Raw genomic sequence first — 24,280 nt, 5'->3', positions numbered from 1 at the left:
CACACACACACACACACACACACACACACACACACACACACACACGGCTCATGGAAAACATCAATAGGGGTAGGATTAAATAAGTTTTATTTCTTCCTGTGTATATATAAATATGTCTGTGCACATTGGGTATAGATTTATTCATTCATTAAAAACAGATTCATTTATTTGTATAGATTTATTTACAATGGGTTCAATATGTTCCAAATGTGTATGTGTATATCTATTTGTATATAGATGCCTAGATTCATACAAGTGTTAACATTATGCTTTATAGACGATGATTTTGAACTGTCTGGAATGAACCAATAAATGAAATGAAATGAGAATAATGTTTTAAAGCTCTAAAAACATGTTACAGAGCTAAAAACAATCCCCTACTCTCATTGAGTAACTGTATTCACCAAATCAATGAGTGGATGTGCCAGAATTTTCTCCAGCTAAATGCAGAAAAGACAGAGGTGATAATTTTTGGCCCTAAAAATGAAAGGGAAGAGATCAGCGCTCACCTGGGCTACTTGTCATTGACAGCTACAAATCAAGCCAGAAATCTTGGTGTAGTTATTGACTCAGACCTGAATTTCATCAGTCATATAAAGTTTATCACTAAATCTGCCTATTTTTCTTATCTTATTCTTAATTTTTTCAAGCTTATTTGTTATTTACTGTCTAATTATGTCTTGCTGCTTTTAATGTCAATGTAAAGCACTTTGAATTACCTTGTGTTGAATTGTGCTATATAAATAAATTTGCCTTGCCTTGCCTAAAAACAAGTTATAGAGCAGCAGTCTAAATGTCTTTAAAAGTATGAGCGCACACAACTATTACCTGATTGCCAGCTTTCAGCAGGCAGAGTGAAGCAGAGAAAGATGACACATTTCATGAGAGCACTTGTTTCAGTGGACTGACTCCTCAAACAGGCCAAAGAACAGATGCGCTTGTTTCTTTGTTAAAAAGTGAACCAACATTGATATATCACTAAAAACTACAATAAATGACAGCATCAATTATAACCTTTATGAAACCCCGATGCCGTGGTGTTTATCTGAGCTGCTGGGATGCTCAGGCTGGCGTGCCCTTGGATCCGACGCTCCTGATCTGCTCATCTTGAGAGCGTCACCCGTAAGTGGCTTTGGATAAAAGCGTCTGCAGGATCAGTAAACGTAGCACCATGTATTTGGGAGGTGGTGTTAGACAACACGCTGTCGCTTTTACGGTTCTACCTGCTGCGCACCTTCCCAGCAGTATTACAGCTTTTACTACACACAACCTTAATAAGCTTCTTCTTTATTCCTCTGCTCTCTCAACCACTTGAGTCCAGAAGATCCAGCCTGTTGAGCCGTGTCTGCATCACCACAGTGCTTGCTTTAAAAATACAATTTGTCAAATGACGGCATTAAGAGTTAATATAAACCAACCTAATTCTGTAGAAAAGACAGAAACTGAGCTGAACTGAGCTTTATTGTTAGTAGGGGTGGGCAAAAATATTGATATGGCAATATATCGCGATACTTTTCCAGCCGATTATATATATCGATATTCAAATTTTGAATATCGATTTTTTTTTATTTAAAAAAAAAAAAATTTTATCCCCGATTTTTTCCCCATTCTATCACCCAGTGCTCCTACCTAAGTGACAGTCCTGGGCATTGCCACTCTCTACCAACCCTGGGAGGGCCCTGCACTGAGCTCAGGTTTTATTTCACGTTTTATTTCATTTTATAATTTATTTTTTATATAACACAATTGAAAAATAATGGACAGAGGTTTATTCATTTATGGATTTATATCTATACTGACTGATCACTGTGCCTGTCCTTGGTTTTAGTACCATCTTTCTTGTGTTTATTATCATTTACCACATAATTAAAGCAACCTCATACTAAATTTAATGTTAATTTCATATGATGTAAATAATATGAAAAACATATACAAATATGTTGTAACTTTAGCTTGTATAGTTATAATAAAACATTGTTTTGACTCAGTTTGTCCCATGAATTGTCACTATAATCTGATGAACGTGCAACTCGGATTTTAAGATCCATCACTATCATCTGATGTACATATATACAACTTGGATTTTAAGATGTGTAATGCATTTTTAAATTTTTCTGTGAACTATGTAGAATATAATAATCGGGATATCGCATAATCGGGATATTGCAATGTGTATCGTGGCTCAAGTATCGTGAAGCGTATCGTATCGTGAGGTCCTTCCCAATACCCACCCCTAATTGTTAGTATTATTATTATTGACCAGCCTTTTTTACTAACTCTGCTCTATTGAAACACTTTTTTTCTTTTCCATTTTCCTCTGAGCCGTCAGAAAGTGATCTTTATTCCCCATCTAGCGTAAGACTTTTTTTCATCTTGTGATCTGTGCTAGTTTACTTTTATTATCTTTACACACAAATATATTTCTACTGTTGCACATCAATGAAACCGTTATGATTTACTTTTGCAGACAGAGCATGTTATATGAAGACTGCTACTGGGAACTTTATTTTAAGAAGAGATGATAACTGCAGTTTTGTTTATTTTGGAGGACAAAAATAAATTAAATGAAGTATTTATCCTTTTTAAAGTCATTAAACAGCAGTGGTGATCTCCTCCATCGACAAACCACCTTCAGCTGTTCTGTTTCAGCTCCTGTGTGTGATGGTCTGAGCAGAAATAAAGACAGACAAAAGACACGGGCAGTCCAGTAAAAAAAGAAATCAAAATTTTTATTTTCCTACAAGAACAGGCTGTTTCGGAAGGAGGTATCGGGGAAAATATCAGAGAGGTAAAAGCAGCCGAGGAATAGGGCGGAGTCGATTAGACCCGAGGCTGGGGCTAAAACCTGGATTTCTGCGTCTACGCCAGCGCTCCCATGGGGTCCCAGGCAGGAAGTACGATGGGCTCCTGGTTCATCACCTCCAGGACGTCGGCAGGGAGGAACTTCTTATCTACCACCACCTCGTACACGTACTCTGAGAACCAATCATCCGTCATGATCAGGTAGCCTGCGGAGACAGGTAGAAAACAACGCAGCGTGAGCATAAACGAGTCAATAATCGTCCTCACACAAAGGCGCTGCTCCGCGGGAAAAATGGTTTCCGCAAAAGCAAACAAATTTCAGACGAGCCCATGTGTCAAGCATAATTTACATTCAGTGGCTCCAGTGTTGCATTTCTTGTAAATAAGCTTTCTTTTGGGCGACAGGAAAAGTGTTTCAAAATTACACAATTGTAAATCAAACATGGAAGAGGCATAAACTATAACTCGCGTGCGTCTGGAGGAAATCACAGGAGCTGATTTGGCCGTTGGGGGTGGGGGATCAAAAGAAATTAAGATTGTGGAAAAACTAAACCAGCTGCCTGGGAAGTAACACAAAATGATCTAAGAAGTAACTCTTCATACACACCAGCAACCATCTATAAAATATACACATATATATGTAAAACACTTCTTATTTTGCATTTTCTCACCTGTAAGAAATTATATGTAACAACTGAAGGCTGAAGTAGATAATCAAAGAACAATAATGAACCATAATATCAGCGAGAACGAACTTCCTGGGGTCAGCCGTGAATCAGGTCTGAGATCCCACACATGTCGTTCTAAATGTGTCTTTTAAAAGGTCTAGCCCAGGGATCAGCAACTCAAAATGTTGAAAGAGCCATATTGGACCGAAAACAAAAAAAAACTAATATGTCTGGAGCCGCAAAAAATGAAAAGTCTTGTATCAGCCTTAGAATGAAGGCAACACATGATGCATGTATCTATATTAGATATAACTGGGGGGAGATTTATTTTTTCACTATGCACTTCGAGAAAAATGTCGAAATTCTCGAGAAAAAAGTCAAAATGTCGAAATTTCGAGAGAAAAGTCGAAATGTCAAGATTAATGTTGAAGTACAATCTTGAGAAAAAAGTCGAAATGTCGAAAAAAAACCTCGAAATGTTGAGAAAAAAGTCAAGATTTCGGGAAAAAAGTCGAAATGTCAAGGAAAAAGTAAAGATTTCGTGAAAAAATTCGAGATGTCAAGAAAAAAAGTCAAATTTTCGAGAAAAAAGTCGAAATGTCGAGGTTAATGTTGAAGTATAATCTCGAGAAAAAAGTCGAAATGTCGAGATTAAAAAGGAAAGGAAAAAGGAAGAAAAGAGAAAAATGGAAGAAAAAAAAAAAAAAAGAGTAAAAGAGAAAAAGAAGAAAAAAAGGAAGAAAAAAAAAGGTCAAACATTTTTGAAAAAGCTCCAGGAGCCACTAGGGCGGCGCTAAAGAGCCGCATGCGGCTCTAGAGCCGCGGGTTGCCGACCCCTGGTCTAGCCTATTCCTTTTTATGCTTTTAATGTTGAATTATTCGGCACTTTAAGGGTTTGTACTGCCAATTTCGTTGTACTGGTACAATGACAATAAAGACTATTCTACTCTATTTTATTCTGTGAAACAAGAGTCTTGCCAGATCCCATATCCAGCTTATTTAAATGTGGTGACTGGTAACGTTTATGGTCATTAGGGTTTGCATTATAGATTTTTATTCCTTATTCCCTTCTGTGAGTCTTTTTTGAGTCCCCGTGCAGACGGACCACCGTCTCTGAACAGACATGTTTTCTACTCCAACAAGAGAGGCCGATCCAACCTTTCAATACGTCGCTATTTAAACTGCAGGAGTCAGGGCGAGAGGCCAAAGTCGATGTATACTGGAAACCTAATTGAGTAGGGGTGTAACAATATATCGTGCCACGAAATTTCGCGATACAAAAACGTCACAATACGTGTCGTGGACAAACTGTATCGCAATATTGGATTATTAATATTAATAGCCTATATTGTGTTGACTAGTAACGCTCAGTGTATTGGTGCCGACCGCGCCTCGACCCGCGGACCAAAATCTGACTCCACTCAGAAGAAACTAGTACCGTTTTGGTCCAGATCACGGGTCTCTTGGGGGGTTTTGAGCTCTGAACTTTTACTTATGTAAGTCTGGTGTCAAGTTAAGCCTTACCTTATTAAATTAAACCTTTTTGGGGTCGTGAGTAGATAAACACGGAGACAACTTCTGCCGAGTTCCAGTGTACTTTAATGTCCGCTCAACAGTGTAGGATTTTAGAACATCAACACAGCACCTAGTGCCGTACTGTGGCGTATCACTCCGCCCAATCTAAAACAGACTAATCACTACAGATAAACTGACTAGTGTCATTATAGTCCCTAATTTACATCAGAATATAAAGAATATATTTATAAAATAATGAACCCTGAATTACAAAATAACCTTCTTAACAAAAATAAATCTCCTCTTACACTTATAAGGTGAGCATGAATCAATCTTTTTTATGATGTAAAATTGTATGTATTTATTTACTTTTATTTATTTAATTTTAGTTGTTAAATTTCTGGAAAAGAAAAAAAGTCAAATCATACATGAGAGAAACTATTCAGTTTGTGGAAAATGGTTTGCCTGGCTTTCTCTTTAAAACTTAAACAGTTATAAAGCATTACAAACTGTAACAATAGGGCAAACGCACAGCATTGTTTTGTATTTTGTGTCTTTCAAATAAAGGACAATTTTTTCCAGTCATATTTTCCTCATTCAAGATTGTTAAAAAAATACTGCTATAATATCGTATCGTATTGTTATCGTGAACTCAATATCGTGTATCGTACCGTATCGTGAGATTAGTGTATCGTTACACCCCTATAATCCTATAATCGAGCTACACTTTCTGATTTGAATCATAATATTATGACATTAATTAAGCTAATTATGGCTTCTCCTCTTTCGTTGAATACGGCTGGAGTAAAGAGGGAACTCAGCAGTAAATAACCTGCCGATGCAGGGATGTGTAGTTGCTCTCCATCACTGTGCTCTATTGTACCAACAAGGCCTCGCCCCCAGAGTTGACGACACCTCTCTTCGTTTCAACATCTGGACTCTGGAGAAGAAATCTACATCTGAACCGGCAGCTGCATCCCAACGAGGACCGAGATTTGAAACTGGATTGAGGTCGCTTTTATTCTCCAGCTTCTCATTCCTCCTTCTCACATGAGCAAACACTCCCGCTGTCACGTTGACTTATCAAGGACAACAGGGAAGCCCCGAGCACATGACACCGCTCGCAACAGAGGCGTCCGTCCAATCAGAGCGACGGGCGTGTTGTGTATCCATCCACTTCCAAGTACGCACATCTTGGATGGCACGTTGCCTGGTTTCTGCTGCGGTGTCCATGTATGTGTTGACGGGGGCTTCCTGGATCCCATATGTTGGATGGCACGATGTGTGTGCGAATGTTGACTTTTGTTAGTTTGTTTTGAGGGCTAGGCCGACTGTCCTGTCACAGAACAGATGGATGTAGTTTAAAAAAGGAGGGAGCAGCCATTCTGAACTTTAACTTGACAAGCGATTCACCAGAACTGGCTGTTCAGGCAGGTTCTGCACGTGTCCTTTGGGTGGCAGTCACAGCTATCACGGGAATGCAAGTCCACTCCAAGTGATGCACAAGTTAAATACACAAGAGACAGATACGGAGACAGATCTGTCCCAAAAGTATTCTCTGGCTGGAAAGTGAAACGTCTTCAAGAACCAAGAAAAAGAAACTCTGAGGATTCCCATGATCCCGATGCCAGACACTCCACCACTACTGGGCGTTGGACATTTAACATGGAGGTCAGTGGAGACCGACCTCCGGCGCCAGCCGAGGAGGTCGGTCGATGAGCTGAAAATGTCTTTTTTTCTGCATTAGCTTCAATCCTGAAGTCAGAATTAGGCCTGTGTTGAAAAGATCGATTCTCCGATTTTAAATCGATTCTCATATTAATTCCTAAAAATCGATTCATATGTCTAAAGATCGATTAAAAGAAAAAAAAAAAAAAAAAAAAAAAAAGGGTTTTTTTCATCATTACATTACAACTTTTGGTACTTTTTTGTTTATGCCCAAAAAAGGAATATTTTGTTGGACACGAGAATAACTGGTGCCATGTTTTTGCCTTTAAATATGTTTAAAGGTATGAAAACATTAAAGTTTTCAGTTATAATTGCATAAATTGTCTATATTTCTTTGCTTTATATACTGTCTTGGGGTTACATTTGCATAAATGTTAAAAACCAAATTCTCATAAATGGGGAAAAAATAAAAGCGATTTCTTTCGTCCTCTGTTTGCTGCCCTGGATCTGTTTGGTAATTCTGACCCACATGATGTTTCTGAAAGCAGTTCTATCAGCATTCTGGGAGCTGATTGGTCCTTACAGCATCATTAGCTGCCAATACTTGCTGTTTAATCTCAATATAATACTAGTATTAATATGTTGCATAACTAGACAGTCATATAATTCATGCAACAGCTGAAAAAACTGTTTTATTAACAGTAACCCAAATCAATATCGGATCGGATCGAATCAAAGTGTGATAATCGATTCTGAATCTTAAGATCGAATCGATTCTTGATATTTGAATCGATCCCCAGCCCTAGTCAGAATATCAGTGTTTGGCCTGAGCCGGTCTGGTGGTGGACAGGGACGTCTAATGATCCAGGGCCGTTAGTGATCGGTAGGGCTGTGCGATTAATCGATTTTAAATCTAAATTGGATTTATTAATCAAAATCGATGTTAAAAAAGGAAAATCGGAAAATCGATTTTCCTTTTTTGCAGCTGTCTGCATTACAGACAGAGCTCGTCTAGTCATCTTTGTTTGGTCAAGAAAATTGTAAATGTTGTCACTTTACTAAACTCAAGGAGGATTAACAGTATCTTTCAATTGCACTTCATTCCCAATAGGGAAATTTGTTTGCTATTTTTCTTTAAAAATAAAGATAAAATATTTTAAACAATTTATTCCATTGTCTTTTGTAGTTTTACCAAAAAAATCAAAATCGAAAATCGGGTTTTCAAAGAAAAAAAAAAAAAAATCGGGATTTTATTTTTGTCCAAAATCGCCCAGCCCTACTGATCGGTATGTCCCCCCACAGGAACTCATATGAGTCATATTGATTTAAAAAAGGCAAGTTAGTTTCTGATGAGAGGACTTTTGGTGAAATAATTCCACAGCCTATTTTAAAGGGGGATTGAAAGAGTGCCTTCAAACAAGGGGGGTGAACAAATAACCGGGGGAAAATAATGGCTTTGGATGAGAAGCATACTTAAAAACTAATGAAGCCTCTCTTCCAAAATCCCTCCAACCACATCTTCTCCTGTTGTTTTTAACAATAGAGTCAAACTAGAAGGGAATGAATTTGTGCTTTCTCAAAACAATTTAGGGTTGGAACAGCAGGTATGTCACATGTCGGCGACTGAACGTCGGCCAAATGAACTCTCGAATTAGAACATAAAACTCTTAGCGTGGGGGCCAAACATTTGTCTAAAATGTTATTTAAAAAAATGAGTTGTAGAGTGAGTACGGCCATAAGGGCCTCTGCGTGAAGGTTTAAAGATGAGGGGAACAGAAAGCTGAACCACACAAGGACCCCTGCAGGGCTCCCAGGAAAATTAGGAGGCCCGAAGGGAGCACGGTCATCTAAAACCTTATAAACTGCCCACTTTCTTTCCCTCGGCTTCTTCTTTCTGACATTAACCATGAATTACTTTGAATATTTGCCAGAGTCATCTCTGTATGCATTAGGAATGGGCGATATTTTACCGTTCACGATAAACCGTCAAAAAAATTCCCCACGGTAAGAATTTGTCATCTCGCGGTAAAAACGATAAATTCCCGTTGATGACGTTTTTGTATAAAACTGATTTATGGTTCTGCGTTAAATTCACACACAACGTACGTGAAGGAAGGAAGGAAGGAAGGAAGAAAACAAGGAAAGAAGGAAGGAAGGAAATGAGCAAGAAAGAAAGAAAGGAGGAAGGAAGGAAGGAAATGAGCAAGAAAGAAAGAAAGAAGGAAGGAAATGAGCAAGAAAGAAAGAAAGAAAGAAGGAAATGAGCAAGAAAGAAAGAAAGAAAGAAGGAAATGAGCAAGAAAGAAAGAAAGAAAGAAGGAAATGAGCAAGAAAGAAAGAAAGAAAGAAGGAAATGAGCAAGAAAGAAAGAAAGAAGGAAATGAGCAAGAAAGAAAGAAAGAAGGAAATGAGCAAGAAAGAAAGAAAGAAGGAAATGAGCAAGAAAGAAAGAAAGAAGGAAATGAGCAAGAAAGAAAGAAAGAAAGAAAGAAGGAAATGAGCAAGAAAGAAAGAAAGAAAGAAGGAAGGAAATGAGCAAGAAAGAAGGAAAGAAAGAAGGAAGGAAAGGAGCAAGAAAGAAAGAAAGAAAGAAGGAAATGAGCAAGAAAGAAAGAAAGAAGGAAATGAGCAAGAAAGAAAAAGAAAGAAGGAAATGAGCAAGAAAGAAAAAGAAAGAAGGAAATGAGCAAGAAAGAAAAAGAAAGAAGGAAATGAGCAAGAAAGAAAGAAAGAAAGAAGGAAATGAGCAAGAAAGAAGGAAAATAGATAGATAGATAGATAGATAGATAGATAGATAGATAGATAGATAGATAGATAGATAGATAGATAGATAGATAGATAGATAGATAGATAGATAGATAGATAGATAGATAGATAGATAGATAGATAGATAGATAGATAGATAGATAGATAGATAGATAGATAGATAGATAGATAGATAGATAGATAGAATGCATCTTTGTTCTTACGTCCACATCCACCTGTACAACCTAATATCTCCTCAGCCCATCCCCTCTCTCTTGTATACTATCCGTCTGTCCTTCCTCAGCTTTACTCAAACAAATAAAGCTCCCAGGTTCTCAAGGGAACTGCACCAATCAGACTTGTTCAGAAAGGCTTATTAATTTGGCTGCGGACGGGCCGTGGGTCTGGGCCGTCTCCCATCTGATGCCGTTTATGGAATAAGATACGCGTGAAACACATTCAAACTGCCTGAGGGGGTTTTCATTTGTTTTCCCAATAGTCACTAGGGTTTGTGGGTTCGGGCAAATATTGTGAGTGAGTTCGTGTGCTCCTCTCCGCGTAAATCCTGCTCTGTGTGTGTGCGTTAGCCGACGATGCATGACCGACTTGAAATACTCGGCTATAATTTGCAGTGGAATGTCCAGCCAGGGATGGAGATGAGAGGATCAGAGGGGAAGGAGGAACAGGGATGAAAGGACACGGGGAATAACAACGGCGGTCCGTGCCAGCGGTGTGGATGACCTGCTGCGCTGAGTGGATGGTGCGTAAAGAAAGCCCATCCCAATTACCTGATGATAAAACATTTTGCGCGTTCTCATTCATACGTCGCCGTTTCTTATTTGTAGCTTGACCTAAACTGACTTGGAAGTTTCAAACAAGCCATCTTAAATAAAATAAATCACCAGGTTCAGGTAGGGTTGTTCGATTTTGCCCAAAAATAAAATCTCGATTTTTTTCTCTCAAAATCCGATTTTCGATTACGATTATTTTGTGAATTGACAAAAGGCAAAGAAATTATTTCAAATATGCTGTTTTTTTATTGAACATTTGCCCCATTGGGCTTTAAGTGCAAACTTTGCTCTTATTAAACCAAAAATGAATGAATAAAGTGCAAAACTCTGTAAAATAATTTGAAAAAAAGTTTTAAAAAATATAATAAAATATAAAGTTTTATTTCTGGGAAAAAAAAAAAAAAAAAAAAAAAAAAAAAAATCAGCAAATCAGCACTTGCAAACATACAGTAAGTTATATTTCCAATTAAATAAAACAAGACATTTTCTAATTAAACTAAACTGGGTCTTTGCATGCTAAATAATAATGCAACCCATGAAGGAGGTAGAGGTGTGTAATGTCAGTCATTACATTTGCTATTCACATTTGCAAGTTTTTTGCAAGGAACACGAGCCGGTCTACCGCATCTGGCTTGAGGGATGCCCGGTGGCATGTTCCAACGCCCCCTCCTACACTAAAGAGCCTCTCCGATGGGGCACTTGTCGCAGGTATTGAGAGGTATTTCCATCAATCATTAATATGTTATCAATCATTAATATGTGTGCAGACAAGGTATAAAAAAAAAAAGAAAAAAGTGAAAAATCGATTTTACGAGTTTCACGTTTTAACATCGTTCTAATTACATAATCGCAATTACGATTTAAAATCGATTAATCGAACAGACCTAGGTTCAGGAGTTCTTCATTAGGCTCCAACATTCTGGAGAAAACGCTAAAGTTGTGAACACCTCAGGAGCAAAGTACATGCTGTCCATAAACTGCGTTTTATAACTTTTCTTTTTGTTTTTCTTACACATTCCCTCAGGTCCTCAGGTTACCGTGTACAATATCTCATATTTGAACATTTCCTCCTTTTAAAAGCTTCTAAATCACCTGGGCAATAAACCTGCCCGGACAAGCCACAATAAGTCATAAGTGCAAGTTTAAGACCGGCGCTGTATTGGATAATTATATTTAGTGAAAGAAAAAGAAAGAAACTGTATTAAAATAGTAATTGTAATTGAACCTAATATCTTTGGTGCTTGCTTGGGCAAATCAGTTCCTTTTCCAGTCAAATTTCTGTGAACTTACACTCATTAAATTGCAGCAGCGACAACAAAAGCTTGACATCAATGACGGCGAGGCTGGAAACAGAGGTAACGATATAAAACGGCTACTGCTTGCAGAAAGATGGGAGACGAACGTCAACGGTTGTAATTCATCTTTTCAATGAAGCGTGTGATCTTTGTCTGTGACTTTTTGTTCTTAAGGATTAGCTGATTTAATAACGGTGTTATGCAACTGCACCCAGAGGCGCCGAGTTAAAGCAGAAAAAAGGAAGAACGAAGAATTAAACAAAAAGAAAAACCCCGTAAGGTCAGCTGTGTTCACGTCTTTATGAAACAGGACACAGCCAATTAGAAATTCATAAAGCATTAATGCAGGGAGGATAAAGAGATATACACTGTCTGTCCCAAACACGCACGCACACGTGCACACACGCACACACCCAAAACCTCTTCTGGAATTTCATGAAGCAAAAAGGTTACAGCCTTCCATTTAAGAAGAACTGCAGGGATTAATACACTTAAGGTGCAACCAGTTGCCTAGGATCTGCAGCCGGCTCGGTCCGGGTTCAGAGGCGTCGTCTTCCCACAATAAATGAGGCCAGCTGACTTTATTTTCTATTTTTAACGCCGATGGCATCAAGATATTCCAAGAGGTCCAGTCCAGACCTGAACCCCAGTCAGTGTGGTCACATGCACATCTAAATCAAGCTATTGGCAACAATCTAGCTAAGGATTAAACTGGAGTTTCAGAGAAATCCAAGTATACAGGACTGTCTCAAAAAATTAGAATATTGTGATTTTCTGTAATGCAATTACAAAAACAAAAATGTCATACATTCTGGATTCATTACAAATCAACTGAAATATTGCAAGCCTTTTATTATTCTAATATTGCTGATCATGGCTTACAGCTTAAGAAAACTCAAATATCCTATCTAAAAAAATGTGAATTTTTAAATTGCATTACAGAAAATAAAGAACTTTATCACAATATTCAAATTTTCTGAGACAGTCCTGTATATGCAAGAGAAGACAATCGATTATTGAGTGAGGTGCGTTTGACTCCGTGATCCTAGGTGACGCCACACACACTTTAGCGTTGACGTTCTTCCAGTTAGTTCTTTGTTGTTCGTTTTCTTCTTCTCCTACTGTGTTGATTTCTGGCTTTCTGTGTTTTCACTCCCGTAAGGGACAGCCAGCAGCTCGGTTAAGCCTGGGTTGCGTATACATGCCGGAATAACTCGGATTAGGACGCATTATCTCGCACTAAAAGTTCGATCTCAAGAGTCAGTTCTAAGGTGTACACATGACTTTTAAAAATTTGATATCGGTCGGATGAATGCAACAATTGGACTTTCTGTTAGCGCATGTAAACGTACTGACTGAGAAATGTGGGGACGTCCTGGGGAAGACTTTGTGCCGTGACAAGACTCTACCTTTTTAATACAATATATTCATAAAAAAACGAATCAAACTGATCCAAAGAAAATATTCAAGTAAAAACTCTACAGAGAGTACAACTTCCAGCTGAATCTCCAGAGGATCCACCCAGTGATAACTTATTGTTCATTAAAGGGATGTTCCTGATTAATAAAAGCATGATCCACAAGCCTAAAGTTATTAAAAAGAGTTTTTTTTCCCTCTCATAAATCCTGGTTGGAAAATGTAGTTTAAGGTCACTTACAAAAGTGGAGAGGCAATAAATATATCTGTGGAAAGACGAGATGTTACAGAAAGCCAGCCCTAACAATTCACATATAGAGGAGGGTGCTGTTTCATCACCAGCCAACAGGGAATATGTAAATCATCTCCCACGCCACGTCCAGGTGAAAGTGTTTTTCAGTGGTTATCAACCAACAATCAGTTTAACGTTACAGCGATTGGCCCACATCTTCTGTGGGAATTTCTTCTCATTACCTTTGTTCCCACGGTCGTCGCCCCAGGAGTTTTCAACCCTCCACTTTTCATAGCCTTCCTTCCCCTCCTGGGGGAGAGCAAAAGAGAGACAACACGGAGATAAGACTGAGAAATGGAGAGCAAAGAAAAGAAAGCATCCTAACAGCTGGGGTTACTTAAAAGAGAGGAAATTGACGGACTTATGAAAAACTGTAGTAGATAAGAAGGGTGTAAACACGCAGCAGAACCCTGGGAAACGGCTGCACAGATAGAGTTGGGTGTGAGTGGTAAGTTCAGGTCCGTCTGAGCGTACCTTGTCTGTGACAGCGGTGAGGATCATGGCGTGAGTCATGAGAGAGTCGCCGTATATCAGTCTCTCGGCTTTGGAAAGGTTCTTCACTGAGACGCCAAACACAAGCTCATGGTTGAACCTGAAAACACACATACACGTTTAAACTTAACTCCACGTGTAATAGCAGGAGTCCTCAAAACTACTTTTGGCAAGGGGAACTAGGTAAGAACTGTGGAGACTAGGGCTGGGCGATATATCAAGATTTTAATATATATCGATATATTTTCAAACGCGATATGGTACGAGACAATATCGTTTATATCGATATAGCTTTTTTTTATTATTTTGATATAGCTTATTTTGTGACAAATTGACTTGAACGTTTTATTTGAGATTTATTTGAGAACAGTCAACCTCAGTGGAAAAGTCTGCCTGTTATTGTCTACATTGTATTAATTGCACAGTGTATTATAATTTAATTGTTATGCAGGAAAGGGATATTTGTTTTATTTTATTCAAGAAGCATTTTTATTCTATATATGCAGGCAGTTTATTTTTATTTCATTTGTTTTATACATTTTTATATTGTGCAGACCTCTGTTAATAAAAGGTACCTGTTAGGGCTGGGCGATATATCGAGATTTTAATATATATCGATATATTTTCAAACGCGATACGGTACGAGACAATATCGTTTATATCGATTTAAAAAATATATATATATTTTTTTTTATGATTTTGACGTAGCTTATTTTGTGACAGCTTGACTTGAATGTTTTATTTGAGATTTGCACAAATGTTTTGTTATTTGCACAACTGTCAACCTCAGTGGAAAAGTCTGCCTGCTACTGTCTACATTGTATTAATTGCACAGTGTATTTTAATTTAATTGTTATGCAGGAAAGGGATATTTGTTTTATTTTATTCAAGTTTATTTTTATTTCATTTGTTTTATACATTTTGATATTGTGCAGACCTCTGTTAATAAAGGTACCTGTGTGACATTTGGCACGAGGCTTTGTATTAAAACAGTGTTTTTTTTAAAGGGTTTGCCTTAAAAATGAAAATGAAAAAAATGAAGCTAACAGAGATGCTATGCTATAATGCTTTGGGGGAAACCCCAATTATGGCACAGAAAAAATATCGATATATATCGATTATCGCCATTCAGCTAGAAAATATCGATATGACTTTTGGTCCATATCGCCCAGCCCTAGTGGAGGCGATAAAAAGCCAGAAGCGCTCCCTTCAAAATTCCGGTATTCTGCAGGAACAACAGCTGCTCATGACCTTTAATCTCCATCTTGAACATGAACGTGGAAATGAAGCAACATTAAGCCTCATTCCCGTTATAATCGACTGGGCCAACAACAGATCTGTCTGGAAGATGAGCTTTGGCAGAGATGATACCAGACAATCGGCACCACGCCGGTTTGGTTCCGTGAACAGATCCGAGCCTGGCGCCAGTGACTCAGACGCAGATGCTGCTGCACCTGAAGGGCAGAGACGGGCTGCGCTTCCTCTGGAGAGACCGACACCTTATAAAGGCAAATGAGTTCTGGTCCAGCCACGAGTGTGCAGAGCAGATGAGACTGGGGTGTGCCAGAAAGACCACTATTTAAACAATCAAAGCACATTTGCTCCTGTTTTCTTTCTTTTACGATGCAAATGAATGAAATAAATGAACCTGAAAGAAAAACGTGACTATATCCCAAAGTTATCATTTCAGTCTCGAGCAAACAGAAAATCCCTGGATTTTACTCACACATTCATGTCATTAATGCCTAGTTTTCCATGGAAATGCTTCCCGACGTCGCAGCCGAACCACACCGCCTGCCACAACAAGGAAGAGAAAACAGGAATGAATACTTAAAGGCATCTACAAACGCATGGAGTGCTGCTGGGTGTAAAAAAGAGTATACTTCAGGTGCTCTTCGGCATGGGGATCCAAAAGATTCAAAAACAAGAAAAAACCGAGGCACTCAAGAAGTTAGAAAAATATAAAAGGCCTTTATTAAATCATGGCTTAGAAAAAGTAAAAATGCCTAGAAAAAGTTAAAATGCCAACATGTTTCGGCCATGTAGGCCTTCCTCAAGGCAGATAGCAAAGACGAACATGTTGGCATTTTAACTTTTTCTAGGCATTTTTACTTTTTCTAAGCCATGATTTAATAAAGGCCTTTTATATTTTTCTAACTTCTTGAGTGCCTCGGTTTTTTCTTGTTTTTGAATCTTTAGGAATGAATACTTGTCAGAGTTCAAACACGTCAAGTTCCTGCACATTTGTGTCCGTGGTCGTGACCCGACGTCCCCCGCCTACCTCTCCGTCTTTAATGGAGTCGGCGGCGGCCTTCTTTAGCAACTGGATGGCCTGGTTGTTGTACAGCGTGTTCCGACCTCCGACCATGTTTCCCAGGAACTCGACACTGTACAGCTTCCCGTAAGGGTTCTGTGGTCGCGGGTCATTTACGAGGCAGACCTGTTGATGCGACCGCAGACGTTCAGAAACTAGACGGCTACCCTTGGCGGGTTTGGAGCCGAGGCGTGTGTGGTCCGTGTTGTGTTACGTACTTTGTCCTGAAGGTTGTATAGGGGTTTGACGTGTTCCTTGTAGAACTCCTGAGGGGTGAGGGGTCCCATGCGGTGGAAGTTCTTATCCTTGTCCCGGTATTCCCAACAGATGGTCTCAGGGGGGCTGCCTAGACAAACACTGGCCACTCGGTACACCTGGAGTGGGAAGACAGTTTGAACATCAAATTTCATTCTGCAAAAAAGAGCCATAAGGATAATTAGTAGAAAACGATATAGAGATCCAACAAATCCATTATTCCTTCAGTTTAATTTGTTGAAATTTCATGAACTAGTAGACCATAGTATTCTGCAAATGATGTTTAAAGCTCATAAAAAAACTTTACCAGTCAACATTCAGAAAAGATTTGAAAAAAGAAAAAGCAAGTATAACTTAAAAGGAACAGAGATTTTTATAAAACCAAGATGCAGGACAACATTGATGGAACGTTGTGTTTCTGTGAAAGGAATCAATTTATGGAACAATCTGAACAGAGAAAACAAAGAATCCAAATCAAACATTACATTCAAAAGAACAATTAAAACCTGTATGTTAAGGAAATATAACGAAAAATGTTGAGTTTGATTGACATACCCGTAGGCGGTGGTAATTTTATTTAATGTTATTTTAATTTTATTTTAGTTGTTTTTATTCACTTAGTTTTTTTTTTTTTTTTTTTTAATTATTATTAATTTATGTTATTTGTGAAAGGGGCAGATCAGATAAGAATCTTCTTCTTTCTGCTCCCTTTTCATTCATAAGTTAGGAACATTTGTATTTGTGTTTGTATTAAATTGTTTTGTTTTTTGAATGAAATAAAGAATAAAATGAAAATGAAATGAAAATGAAATCTCAAGTCTCCCAACCCGGGAATATCATATTCACCTCCAGTGGAACAACATACTCAACTCAGCATAAACATTGTCACTTCTTGTCTTTTTACTTGTATACTTAAATCCGTCACTACATCTGCCCCGGCATATGTTCACCCGTCAGCACTCAGACCTCTCAGTTTTCCTTATATTCCCCCACGTCTCTCCAGTCCTCCTCTCCCCACACACAAACCCTTTCCCCCTCCACCATGTGCGTCTTCCTGCAGTGCATAAGTTCAGACAGAGTTCCTGTGGGCTAAATCGGGGTTGTTTGGACTGGGCCGTCTGTCACTCCGGCCCTCCTAACCTCTGATATAGTTATCTCTGGAATTTCCCCCTTTGCTTTTCACTTTTCCCATCCTCCGCGTGCACTCGGCACACGCTTTTCCCCTCAAATAGAGTTAAGGAGGCACCGAGAGGTTGAGATGATGATGATGTTGGTGGAGGGTGAAGGATGAGAGAACGAGACAGCCGTGCACTGATTTGACACAAAGCAGACGCGGTGCGACCGTTCCTCTAATCGAGAGGATGAACGGTCATCACTCGCTCGGAAAGTAAGAATAAAAGGCAGAACAAACTTCCATATCTTTCTGTTTCTGGGTCAAGGACGTGACGCCTATATTTTCTGAAAAACAGATTTTTTTTCAATTCAAAAAAGGTTTAAATGGATACAAAAATACCATATATATATATATATATATATATATATATATATATATATATATATATATATGACCTCCCTGTCCCACATATGGACTCACTTGAATTTTACAAAAAATACTAGTTACTTGGGATTTTGTTGTTGTTTTAAGCGTCAAAATGTCATGTGGTGCGACCGTCCGACCATGACTTTTTTTTGAAATCACTCTAAATGTTTTTAAATCAATCTTCTGCCCTATCTGGCATGATTTCCGAAGTGTCTTGTAGTGTGTAAGATTGCAACACATTTGTATTTATATTTCCATCATAATATACAAACAAAGTTTGACTGATGATGTCCATTTTATGAAATATCATGGGACGCAACCATTAAAAAAACAATTTTTGTATAATACTGAAAACTTGTAGAAAAAAAAAAAGATGTCAAGATGTTAAGGAAATTAATTTATTTTAATATGAATCATGGTTGCACCACATGACTTTTTTTAAGGCTAGTGCCAATTCATCTTGACAAAAAACTCACTTAATTTAAAATGTTTATATGAATTTATGTGTACACAGCATTCTTAATGTTTGAACTACTGCAATAGATATTCTTTTTTTATTATTTTAAAATTGACCTGTTGAAAATCCTTTTTTGTCATTGACCCGTCTACTGATATCCGGAGAAATGTAATAATCTGAATACAGAAGAGATAGGGCCATATTTTTGGCCAGGCCTGAAGAAATCTAGTGGTCACGGCTGCGTTAACACCAGTTCCTACCCGGCGACGGCATTCCTATTCTTTGTAAAGTGGACTCTGATTCTGGTAACCATTCTAAGCTTTCATGAACATGGGGAAAAAATCCAGGCTAACTCAAACAAACATCCACCTTCTTCGTTACAGCAATGCGTAACGAACAGACACAAACAAAAACACACACATACACTGAGTCAACAAGGGCTTCTGAGCTGCTTGTTGCCAGTAGACTTCCCTGAGGGCAAGACATCACGCCGAGGTGCCAATCGCCATGTCTGTCCTGCCCTTTTCTCTTCATTACAGTGTGTTTTGTTGTTGTTTTGGTCCTTTTATTCTATTGACACTACGCCTGTGTTGAAATTTTTTTTTTTTTTAATTTTCTTTTATTTATATATGTATTATTTTTTTTTACAACTTTTGGTTATTTTTTTGTTTATCCCCAAAAAAGGAATGTTTTGTTGGACACGAGAATAACTGGTGCCATGTTTTTTCCTTTAAATTTGTTTAAAGGTATGAAAACATTAAAGTGTTAAAAAAAAGGGTTATAATTGCATAAATTGTCTATATTTCATTACTTTATATACTGTCTTGGGGTTACATTTGCAAAAAATGCTAAAAACCAAATGCTCAAAAATTAAAAACCAAAATAGACCGAAAATGGAACAAATAAAAACGGAATGTGGGAAAAAATAAAACCGATTTCATCCGTCTCTGTTTCCTCCCTGGATCTGTTTGGTAATTCTGACCCACATGATGTTTCTGAAAGCAGTTCTATCAGCATTCTGGGAGCTGATTGGTCCTTACAGCATCATTAGCTGCCAATACTTGCTGTAGTAATATAGTAGTAATATTTTGCATAACTACAGTCATATAATTCATGCAACAGCTCAAAAAACAGTTTTAATAACACTAACCCAAATCAATATCGGAATCGACTCAAATTTTGACAATCGATTCTGAATCTTAAGAATCGGAATCGAATCTTGACATTTGAATCGATCCCCAGCCCTAATTGACACTCTGCTTTTCCTTTATAAATTTCTACTCGTTTAATTTTTTTTTCTTCTTTCAGACGCCACAACACATAAAACCGTTACATAAGTCTCCCGCTTTATGTCACATTAACCTTCTGCCCACTCATCGGACCTGGTAAAACAAATACAGTGGGTGTGAGTGAAAGGCAGGACTGACAGAGAGACCTTAGTCAGAAAATAAACAGTGGCAGTGACATTCGAGCAGGATCAATATTGGAGCACCTGTCGCCTCAGTGACAGATGTGCATGAGTGGCAGGGAACGAGCGGGACACAGAGGTGCCGGAGGAACAGAGGTGATGGCTAAGCAGCACTTTCAACAAGTCTGTTTTGGTATACATTTATGTGTAACGGTTGTCCTGGTTTCATCTCAATTTAACATGTTGTATTTTATTAGCTTGACATCGATTTGCTAACACTCAGGAACACCTAATCTGCGTTTCCTCTGGTAGCCATGTCCTGGGAGATCGGCTACAGCCCCCTGGACCTGATACTTCTACAACTTCAACTTGCAGCTGTCTTCACAGGATAATGAAAGCCATGGAGATGGTTGTAAAGTCTAAACCTCTAAAATGTTCATCAATAACTGTCTCACTGAGCTCTGCAGACAACTCTATCTACTCTGGCCCACATCGCAAGTAGGAACAAAATTTACATCCACCTCTGACCAGGTCAAAGGTCACTAGAGCTTGAGTAATTCAAATATTACTTGACCTTAATGCCTCATATGGACTATAATATGAAATATAATGCATCTATACAAATCAACGGGCATAGAAAACATTTGAAATTGTCAATGGATTAGGCATGGGACGATATGAAAATTTCATATCACGATATTAGTGGACAAAAATATCACGATTACGATATTATCACGATATTAGCGTGTCGCTTATAAAATTCTTAAAATGCAAGGAAAAACACTAACCGTGGATCCACTGGTTCCTTCAGAACATTTATTCTCAAATCATTCTCAACACAGTGACACTTGAGATAGAGAACAAATAGTGTACTGTAAATGTTATGCATTACAAAGTGTAAACTATAGTACCGGTACCTATTTGAAGTTTCTTTTTTTGTAAGAAAATACTTCCCTGAGAGTCGAAAGAAATAAGTGACAAATAGAAATAAAGTGACAAAGTAGAGCCAAATGCACACTGATTGTATTACTCTCTGAAACTTTAACAGTAGCTGGCTGCCTGCTACTTAGTACGGCTCTCTGGAAAAATTATAAAATAAGGCACTGCTCTGTAGAATACAAAACAAAAGCTGCATGGCCAACACAAAGATTGAGTGAAAATAAAGTGCCACAGTAGTCAAATGCACACGGATTGTACTACTCTCTGAAAAAATATTAAATAAATAATAATAATAAATAATATTAATAAAATACATGAAAAAAAAATAACACTGGCTTCTACCTGGCTGGTAGCCTTGTGTGACCTTTGGCCTAGAGAGTGAGATGTGAAACCATAGCTCTTTCAGAGACTGAAGTGCAAAAATGTCAGCATGTTCACTTTTTCTGGCTTAAGTTTTGTTCTTTGAGGCGTAACAATGTGTCCACTGGCACTGAAGACACGTTCCGAAGGAACACTAGTGGCAGGTATGCAGAAAAGCCGGTCTGGGCCGGATATGCAACCGGGCGAGTGAATTGACACTTTCTTCCAAAAAAAACAAAAAAAAAAACAAACCTTTTTGGCGATAATTACAGTACCCCACGATAATATCGTATATCGCCCCATGCCTACAATGGATTGATTCAATTGGCCTGATATGCTGAAAGACACCCACACAATGACTTGGACCACTGTAGAGGGGAGGTGGTTCTGCTTGGACAGAGGCCCTGCCAACCTGTCCCTAATGATCAAGGAAGGTGTGCAAAATAATACGGGCTTATCGTGTCCTGCACGGCATGGCCATGAAACGAGGAGCTCAAGTGCCAGAGGTCTGTGGGGCCGCTGACGCCTGATGCAGAACCACTTCACCACTTCTTTGGACACATCACCAACTTAAGTGGTTTCATTGGACCAGCACTGTTAGGCTACTTAAACCTTGCATAACTGATAAAATATTGAAGACATCTGTGACAGTAGGGATGGGCGGTATGGACTAAAAGATGTATCACCATCATTTCTGGCATTTATTCCGATAATCAATCAATCAATCAATCCCTCCCTCCCTCCCTCCCTCCTTATGAGTATGAGCAAATCTCCGCAGGCTAGTTCAGAACAACCTTGTACGCATAAATGAAAAAGAAAAAGAAAAAGAAAAAACAAACAAATGTGATCCTCTCTTTGCAACATTCCTTGTTTCACTCTATTACATACTAAAGGCTTTGCAAGTATAAAAAGGCAATTTCATATAATTTAATCACATTTCCCTGTAAATGAAGCATTGCTTTTATGAGCTGTGGCAGGTGCCAACGAACGTGTTTACATCTTAATATTCCAAATATCTGATGTGGAAACACTTTGGCTCCCAGATCTTGTATCCAACTGCGAAGGAGGTTGTTAACAGATGGATTTATCTTCGACTAAGATTTGATAGCATCTGATTTCCAGTGTTGACCGGGGGCTGGCATCCCCCTGCATATTTATCCGTTCTACCCAACCTAAACAAGCAGATCACCTGGAGCTGTGAGTCAGACCAACACATACGCCTATAGTAACACATTATATGAGGACATTCCAGCAAGAATAAAGGTGTCTCCCCTTTCTAAATGTGTCTTTGATAAGAAAAAAACATTATGAGAACTATTTCAACACTTAACTGTCTCACAAAAAACAGTTTACAGCAAAATAAGTTGACATTGAAGACAAGGATATGCTTCTATTTTGGAAATCAGTGTCTGAACATCTGAGGCTCAAGAGTGTCCTGAAGCAGAAGAGCGTTTTGTTGTTGTACAATTATGGAGAAATTAAATCTGTTGGTGAACGCTCAGAGGTTAAACGTGGTTCTCACCCAGCTGAATGCCAATCTGACACACAACATGTCCCTCCTTGCTACTCTGAGGTGATTTTATAACTTTTGTCGAAAAGCTGGAACTGAGAGTGTAAGCAAATGACACAATGCAAACAGTTTGGATAAAAATGAGTGAGGTTTTGATTAAACTTCCATATTTTGTAAACATTCAACACATGTGGCCATTGTTAAACCTCAACAATCGCGCAGAGAAATTCAAGAAATATGTGCGGACGACTTAGAACTTGCAGGAACCCACCCACATCGAACAGCGAATCGACCCGCGGCACCGGCCCACCGGGTTACAGAGAGAAGGGTCTTCTGTGAGCTGATGGGTTTCTCATGAATCAGACCCGTCTTAAAAGGTATTGTGACATCATTTTTAACATGCTTTAACACTATTAAAAGTCTTGGCCAACATCCGTCAAATGTGTCTAAAAGGGTGTAACAAGAAAAACTTCACTCTAGTACTCCATTCCTGGCTTTTTATGACGGTGTTTTTTTGCGCCGTGAAAAACGCTTCCTTTTCCCCATTTCCTGTCAATCATTGCCCCGCTCCTCCTCCAGCCATACGCTCACAGCGGCGTCGGAGAGTTAAGCCGGGAGCGACAGGCGAAGCATGCACGGAAAAGCAGCACAGAGAAGCAGTCCACAGCAAACAATCATAAAAATAAAAGGCATGCAAGCAGGAGTGTCCCCTTATCTTAAGTCCAGTCAGTGGCCGCGGGTCTTCTTAGCAGTTTTCCTCCGGTGATGAGAACAAAAGAGGCTCTAAACAGCTCCGCCTCATTTATGGTTCCGCGTTAAATCGACGCAGAGCCTACGCCGTAGGGTTCAGCGTACGGTGCGCGTCGCCGCGTAACCCTACGCCGTAGGCGCTGCGTCGGTGTAACGCGGAACCATAAATCAGCCTTTATGGTGGGCTGGAGAAAAGAGGAGGCAGGGAGCTGGGTGGAGGGGGCGGTGATTTAGCGGGGCGTGACGTCACGTTCCGCCACCAAACCAGGTGCGCCGTTTTTGCATAGTTATGCGGAAAATCCCAGAAAGCACACAATACACTGAATGTTAAAAGTTTGTTTTTTGGGTGTAATTGATGTCAAGACACCCAACAAAACACAAAAAAAATCAAGAAAAATTTGTTTTTCATGTCACAATACCTTTAAGACTCAGAGAGAACTGAGGGCCAAGACCAGATCTGCACGTGGTGTTTCTGATTCCATGACGCAACAGAGCAAGGAACTGCTGCGGACATGGCCAGTACTGTCTGTAGGACACCATCATGTGTGAAGTTCTGCATACATGTTCAGCTCCTTGTGATTGCTTTTTTGATTTCTGTGTGTGTGTGTGTTGACAACTTGTCTGTATGAGTAATTGAAGAGGAGCACGATGCAGAATATGAAAAGCATGGTTCCCCCCAGCAGGGGCTGGGAAAAGTGAGTTCAGCTACTTTTCCCAGAAAAGTTAAATGTTACAGGCTTTGTTTGAGTGAATCCACCTGTCCAGTGCTCACAAGAAGAATAGTCTCTTAACACGCAAATTGATTTATTTCAAATCACACAGGGTAGAGGAAATGGAAGCCTGCGCGCACACGCACGCATGCACGCACTTATTCGTTATAAAAATATGTATTTTTCAGTTACCTGTTCATATTAGAAGTTTACATAACGATGGTTAAGTGACCTGTTTTATTTCAGAAATTAACATTCAGTTTAATCCAAAAATCAGATGATTAGTTTTTTAGTTTCAAAACCTAAAGTAGCATTATTTAATTCAATACTTCAGAGTAATCGTGTGATAATTA

The 24,280-nt window shown here is 38.8% G+C and overlaps 1 protein-coding gene across 1 annotated transcript in view; it reads right to left on the bottom strand.

The window, feature by feature from the left end:
* Window positions 1–2,703: 2,703 nt before the first annotated feature.
* Window positions 2,704–24,280, bottom strand: part of blmh (bleomycin hydrolase) — a 38,258-nt gene continuing 16,681 nt past the window's right edge. The window contains exons 7-12 of the mRNA XM_061720225.1: window positions 16,217–16,372; window positions 15,966–16,124; window positions 15,411–15,478; window positions 13,667–13,784; window positions 13,375–13,441; window positions 2,704–3,008 (exon numbers count right to left, since the gene is read on the bottom strand). Of these exons, the coding sequence (XP_061576209.1) occupies window positions 2,860–3,008; window positions 13,375–13,441; window positions 13,667–13,784; window positions 15,411–15,478; window positions 15,966–16,124; window positions 16,217–16,372 (717 nt within the window). The 3' untranslated portion in view covers window positions 2,704–2,859. The remainder of the gene's footprint in view (window positions 3,009–13,374; window positions 13,442–13,666; window positions 13,785–15,410; window positions 15,479–15,965; window positions 16,125–16,216; window positions 16,373–24,280) is intronic.

This window comes from Cololabis saira, chromosome 4, assembly GCF_033807715.1.
Source record: "Cololabis saira isolate AMF1-May2022 chromosome 4, fColSai1.1, whole genome shotgun sequence".
NCBI lineage: Eukaryota > Metazoa > Chordata > Actinopteri > Beloniformes > Belonidae > Cololabis > Cololabis saira.
This window is presented reverse-complemented; position numbering and strand designations above follow the sequence as displayed.